We start from the raw sequence: 5,753 nt of genomic DNA, 5'->3' as shown, positions 1-5,753 counted from the left end.
AGATTCCGGGGCTGATCCCGCTGCGCCCACTTTGTAGATGCGGTGACCGAGGCTCAGGTGCAGTAACCCGCCCGTGGCGGCCGGCTCAGCGATAGAATCCAGTCGAACCAGACTTCTGGGCCCGAACAGGAGAAACTCCACCCACAGGCCGCGCCCCAAGCCCCTTGTGGCCGGGACACCGCAACCCTAGAGCCGGATGCAGCGCGTTCCTCTCGTTCTGGGCATAATCTGGAGTCCCGGCCGAGCCGCCTCCGGGACCGGCAGTGAGGAGGGTGGGAGCTGGTGCGGTCCCGCCTTCGGGAGCCGACGGCCCTGCGGGGGGGAGACGTGCACACCGGGATTTAGGAGCGATTTGGGGAAGCGAGTGCTAGATTAAGAGGTGAAGAAACTGCGGCAGGATTAACGGGGGTGGGGAGGGCAGGAGAGCAGCCAGGTAAACAGACTTGACCTTTCAGTGAAAGAAGGGGGGCGGGGCTGATGCTTAGGAGCACTTAACCGCCTGCCTGGGACTGTTCTAAGCGGTTGGGGTGCTTAGGTCTCCTTTCGGCTCCCCCCGGGGGGCCAGGAAGCAGGTACTGTTATCTTCAGGGGGTAAATAGCTCGCCGGAGGCCAAAGAGCTAAAAGGCAAGCGTGCTGGCTCCCGGTGCCCTGCGGTCACGCAGGCGGAGCGGGCTTACTCTTTAGGAGACTGTAGAGGAGATTTCCAGCTGAAGAGGGGGTGGGTCTGACCTGGGCCTGGGCTGAGTGGGCACTGGGAAGGGGGGGCGGGGGGGCAAGCGCAGGGGCGCGGGGCGGGGGCTTGATGTGGAGAAAAGTAGTGAGCAGCCCAAAGTGTCCACTACTTAGGGGTTGACGGGATCAGATGGGGTGCTGGGTTCCAGAGGAAGACAAGACCTTGGCATTGGCCTCAGTGGCCCAGGAGTGCCAAGTGACACTGTTCTACAGGTCACTACTAATCATTCGGGGCTCTGGATGAAAAAGGGAAATGCTTCCATTTTTCTTTTTTTTTTTTTTTTTTTCAGTGGAGATGGTCCAGGCCCTAAGAGATTTAAGTGATTTGCCCAAGGTCACAGAGCTAGAGGCTGGTGGGTCAGGGGCAGGGCTAGACTGCCCTCATACCCTCTGGTCCACGGACCTTCCACTGACCACGCTGCTGCCCAGCTGCCCTCCGGGAGAGGATTTCAGGCCCTGGATCACTGGAAGTTCACAGAGGTGCTGGCAGCCCGGGTGTGGGGCAGTGGTGAGGAAGGAGGACTCCCGAGTTACCTTATTACTGTTACTAATATTAATCAGGAACTGCTTCTGTGCTGGGCACCTTTATATACATGATCTCACTTAATCCTTGGGAGTTTTACTGGTGTCAGAGTTTGAATGATGCCCTCCTTTGGGGTGGGAGGGGGAAAATGACCTGATGTCAGCTGTCTTTTCCTGATCCCAGTGTGATGTCTGAGGGCCTGGAGATTAAAGTTCACTGTGTGTGCAGGACAGGTGGGGCTGAGGGTAGGATGGCATGTGCTGTTTCTCCAGACAGCGTGATGTCTGAGGTCAAAAGGCCTCTGGGTGCTGCATTCTTGTGACTTGTTGCCTGCGTCTGGGGTTTTCCCATCCTAGAAATTTATCAACCTGTAGGGAGTTATAACCTCCGGGTGCCTTCATGGCTACTCTTTCCTGCAGGGATCACTAACTCCTGCTACAAAATGTAACTACGGAACGGTAGATGAGAAAATAAGGGTCAAGGAGGTTAAGAAACCTCGCAAAGACAAACACCTTTATGGTTTGTAGTCACAGAGATTTCAAAGTTCCCTTGGTTTGTTTCTTAGTAGAGCCGTTCTTTCCTAATGAAATCCAGTACAGACTCTTAGATTCCCAGTGGCTCCAGCAGGTAAGAGGGACCTGTTGTGGTTGAAGTGAGGGGCCGGGTGCTGACCCCCTGCCCCCTGCTTTAGCACCTGGAGGCCTCAAGGAGACAAGGGAATGCGGTTTGAGAACCAGAGCCCAGACTCCCCGCCTGAGTGTTCTTTACAGCGCCCCCGACTGCCTTTGCCTCTGGTCTGAGTCGGGTCCCGAGCCCTTGGGCGTCCCTCTGGCCACTCCAGCCCTTCTCACCACGTACTGAGCCCCTCCCACGAAGGCCCCAGTGGGTACTCACCGGCTGTGTGCATCCCCCCCCCCCCCACTACACATGATACAGTTGTCGGGCAGCTGTGCCAGGCTTTACTGTGATCTCGGTGAATGCTCTTGGGCTGGTCCCCTGACCTGTGTGTGACAGTTTCCCTTTTTACATACCCCGCCCCGTCCCCCCCCCCACCCGCCCGCCATGGAGCACCTACTCCACCAGACTCAGGTTTAAGAGTGAGACAGGACCCTAACTAGGCAGACGTGCTGAAAGCAAGCCGGATCCATGAGGATCCCGGGGCCTCCCGGGAGCTTGGCTCTGTTTTCTGCCCCTCACCGAGAGGGGTGGCCCAGACCGCCTCTGGAAGCCTCCACTTGCACGTGGCATAGGGCTCACCCCCAGAGTCCCCTTTCGGTTTGCTTCCCAGCAGTGACCGTCACGCATGAGCTGTGTGCTTTGCTTACCTCCCAAACTGGGGCGTGACCTGGGCTGCTTCCACACACACTGTAAAGGGCGTAAGTTATGACTGGGCAGGATATGGTTTAAAGGGAGCTTCAGATGGAAGTGACAGCGGCTGCAAACTCGACCTCGTGGCTCTTGAGCACGGCACTGGCACCGGGTGCTGGGGACACGGTCCTGCCCTCCCACTATGAATCAGACAGGAATGGAAAACTTGTCAGAATGGTTCCTGACGGAGAGTGACCGGAGGGGTCCGTTCTGGGTTGAGTGGGCAGGACAGACCTCTCCCAGGAGGCGATGTTTCAGCTGAGACATGAAGAATGGAGAAAGGGGGGCAGCCGGGAGAAGAGCCTCTCAGGTGGAGGGACCAGTAGGTGTGAGGAGGGAAGTTCTAGGCTTGTCCTAGGCATGCGAGGTGGCCGGGAGGATGCCCTGGGAGGGCTTGTGGGCCGTCTAAGGAGTTTTACCCTTTGAAGCATTCCTTTTGCTTCCGGGTTGGGGGTTGGGGACGGTGGCTTGGGGGTGTCCCGGGGCTGTGAGAAGGGACACCTCACTGGACGCTTGGCCCAGCTTGTCAGGAGAGAGGATAGGGTGTACTTTTGTGGGGCCGAAACCATAGGCTGAAGGGGAGCCTCGGGGACTCCCCCGCCCAGAAGCTTCTAGAACAGACAGCGGTGCCATGTCCTGGGCGGAGTACAGGCTGAGCCAGACTGAAGGGCAAAGTGCAAACATCACTGCGCACTGAAGAAAAGTGCAGAAAAAGCTGGGTGCAGATTAGAATGAAACTGGGGAAGACCAGGGGCCAGAAGAGGGAGCTGTGTAACCTTCACTGGTGTGCTAATAATGTCTAGTGCAGTATTCTTGTTTTGCATACAAAGAAACCAAGGCTGGCTGCTAGCTCAAGGTCACATCTGCCAAGCCAGACAGGTTTGCTGACTTCAGAATGGACCAAGATTTGCCTGTCAATACAATTGGGTTTCTTACGCATTATAAAGATCATTAAAGAAAGGTCAGGGAACTCTTTGCCCAGTGAATAACTAGATCCACAGGCAATGCTTATAGGTCTCGAATGGAGGACGGATGCGGAACAGGTAGGATGGGAGGAGGGTCCCCCCCGCCCCACCAGGAGGTGGGTCTGTGCTGTGACTAAGGTGGGCTTCCCGGGCATCCTGGGAGACCGAAGCAGAAACCGTGGCTGTCGGAAGCTACAAGGTGTGCTCTGGGTCTTCCCTGAGGAGGCTGGTGGGCTGTGGCGGGGACCCTCCCTCATGCTGCCCCGTGCTGTCTTCCAGGCCCAGAAGCTGCTGGCCCAAAGGAGGCCCCGCCGGTCCTTCTTTGAACCCTCCATCCGGGCCCTCATCATCTTGTGCGCCTCCCTGGCCGTGGTCCTCTCCTCCCTCTCCATCTGCGATGGCCACTGGCTCCTGGTCGACGACCGTCTCTTCGGGCTGTGGCACTTCTGCACCACCTCCAACCAGGCTGAGCTGCACTGCCTCCGAGACCTGAGGCAGGCCCACGTGCCCGGGCTAGCCTCGGGCATGGCTGTGGCCCGCAGCGTGGCCACCTTGGCCGTGGTGGTCGCCATCTTTGGCCTGGAGCTCCTCATGGTGTCCCAGGTGTCCGAGGACGCCCACTCGTGGCACAAGTGGGCCGTGGGCTCCGCCCTCTTCCTCCTCGCGTCCATCCTCTCCTTCGGGGGCCTCCTGAGCTTCCTGACTCTCCTTAGGAACGAGGTCACGCTCATGGGCCTCAGCCTGACGTTCTGGAGCGAATACACGGCCTCCTTCCTCTTCTTCCTGAACGCCATCAGCGGCCTCCACATCAACAGTATCAGCCGGACTGACAGCGTCACGTACCCCTGGGGCCTGCCTGCAAAATTTTAGGCCCCCCTGCGAGGGCACTGAGTTCTACCAGAAAGTGTGGTCAAGATGGGACTTCTCCAACATGTGACATTCGAACTGCCGCCTCTTGGCCTTGGGGTGGTCGGGCCAGTGGCCTGTGCAGCCCAGAGGCCAGGTGGGTGCCTCCGAGCCACCAGCTGCACCAGCTTAGCCACGTTATTAGGATGTTGACTTCACAAGAAGAAGCATTTTAAAACCTATTCTTGAGTCCTTCCTGGGATGGGGATAGATGTGGAAGCAGCTCAGGTAACCGGTGCTCAGGCTGGCTGCACAGCCAAGTACATTTCACGCCTGTTTTGTTGACTCTGCTGGGATATGGGCTGCAGGGCCCCTGAGGCCTCCGGGCTTGCTAAGAGTGAATCGCCTGTCAGCGAAGGGTGTCCAGTCAGTGCCGAGGACTTGCTTCACCAGCTCAAAGGGCCTCGTGCAGATTCCCTGCTTTAGCTTTGGTCACGTCAGGGAGGCAGCTGCTGGGGTGCAGAAGCTTTTCAGACCGTTTGACTTTATTTGAGCCCTGCCCTTTGTCGGGGGGACCCCGTAATCCCTGGATAACCCCAGCTTCCAGCAGCTGGCGGTGCCTCGGGACTCCCCCTGTCAATCCCGCCTGAAGCCTTTCCAGGAGGGCCCGCCTGGCTTGGTAAGCGTGGGCAATCCATCTTTGGTAAGGGCCAGACAGCCTCAGGGTACCATTTTTACCCTAGAGCACACTTCAAAGGGCACGTATCTGGAGCTGCTGGACTCCAGGGGGTACTGGGGACTGGCCCGACCTCAGGTAATGATTAACAACCACCCTGGATGCAGAGGCCTGCAGGTGGAGGGGACCAGGAACCGGTGGAGATTTCCACCCTTGCTGGCCACTTTACATTTCTGTGCACCAAACTGGCCTCTTTCCAGTCCCTTTTCTGCCCAGTAGGTGGGTTTTTGCCCTCAGCCCATTTCATTCAACACTAGCCCCGTGCCCCTCCCCCACCTGATGAATTCAGGCCTTTCCTGGTTCATTCTGGCTGCCACGGATTGCATGGGGTTTTGGTCTCTGCCCTGCCAGGTCCTCTTTCTGGGCTGGACTGGGTGCCTCTACCTCTCCTGTGATTTTTTTTTTTTTAACTTTTTGATTCCAAGATGTACAGAGTCCATGAAGGTCCCTGGAGAGAGCCCTGGAAAATGGGTATCTGGCCTTCTCACCCCAGTAGCAGACTATAAGATGCAAAGGGGGTGACCTTGTCTTCAGGGGTGAGATGCAGAAGTTGGGGGCCAGGGCCACTTGTCCAGGGTCACC

At 57.6% G+C, this 5,753-nt stretch overlaps 1 protein-coding gene across 8 annotated transcripts; it reads left to right on the top strand.

Annotated features, from left to right (window-relative positions):
- The first annotated feature begins 75 nt into the window (after positions 1–75).
- On the top strand, positions 76–4,637 carry LOC114891104 (voltage-dependent calcium channel gamma-like subunit). 8 transcript variants are annotated; one of them, XR_003792422.1, is made up of 3 exons: positions 76–282; positions 1,024–1,213; positions 3,869–4,083. XR_003792422.1 is itself a non-coding variant. In XM_029215198.1 (2 exons), exon 2 carries the CDS (start codon positions 4,115–4,117, stop codon positions 4,457–4,459), a length of 345 nt encoding a protein of 114 aa, XP_029071031.1. In that variant the 5' UTR covers positions 418–433; positions 3,869–4,114; the 3' UTR covers positions 4,460–4,637. The 8 variants fall into 8 exon arrangements, 4 of the variants coding, with proteins under 4 accessions (XP_029071031.1, XP_029071014.1, XP_029071004.1 ...); XR_003792421.1 differs by having other exon boundaries at positions 80–272; XR_003792419.1 differs by having other exon boundaries at positions 174–379.
- The last annotated feature ends 1,116 nt before the right edge of the window (positions 4,638–5,753 follow it).

Source organism: Monodon monoceros, unplaced genomic scaffold (genome assembly GCF_005190385.1).
Source record: "Monodon monoceros isolate NGI ecotype Baffin Bay Population unplaced genomic scaffold, NGI_Narwhal_1 Contig7076_ctg1, whole genome shotgun sequence".
In the NCBI taxonomy this organism is placed as follows: domain Eukaryota; kingdom Metazoa; phylum Chordata; class Mammalia; order Artiodactyla; family Monodontidae; genus Monodon; species Monodon monoceros.
Note: the sequence above shows the minus strand (reverse complement) of the source record. Positions and strands in the feature narration are given on the sequence as shown.

Coding starts and splice junctions, on each gene's coding strand:
- LOC114891104 (XM_029215171.1), top strand. CDS start 2,890: ATGAAGAATGGAGAAAGGGGGGCAGCCGGGAGAAGAGCCTCTCAGGTG. Junction 2,947..3,868: donor CCTCTCAGGTGGAGGGACCA/GTAGGTGTGAGG, acceptor GCTGTCTTCCAG/GCCCAGAAGCTGCTGGCCCA.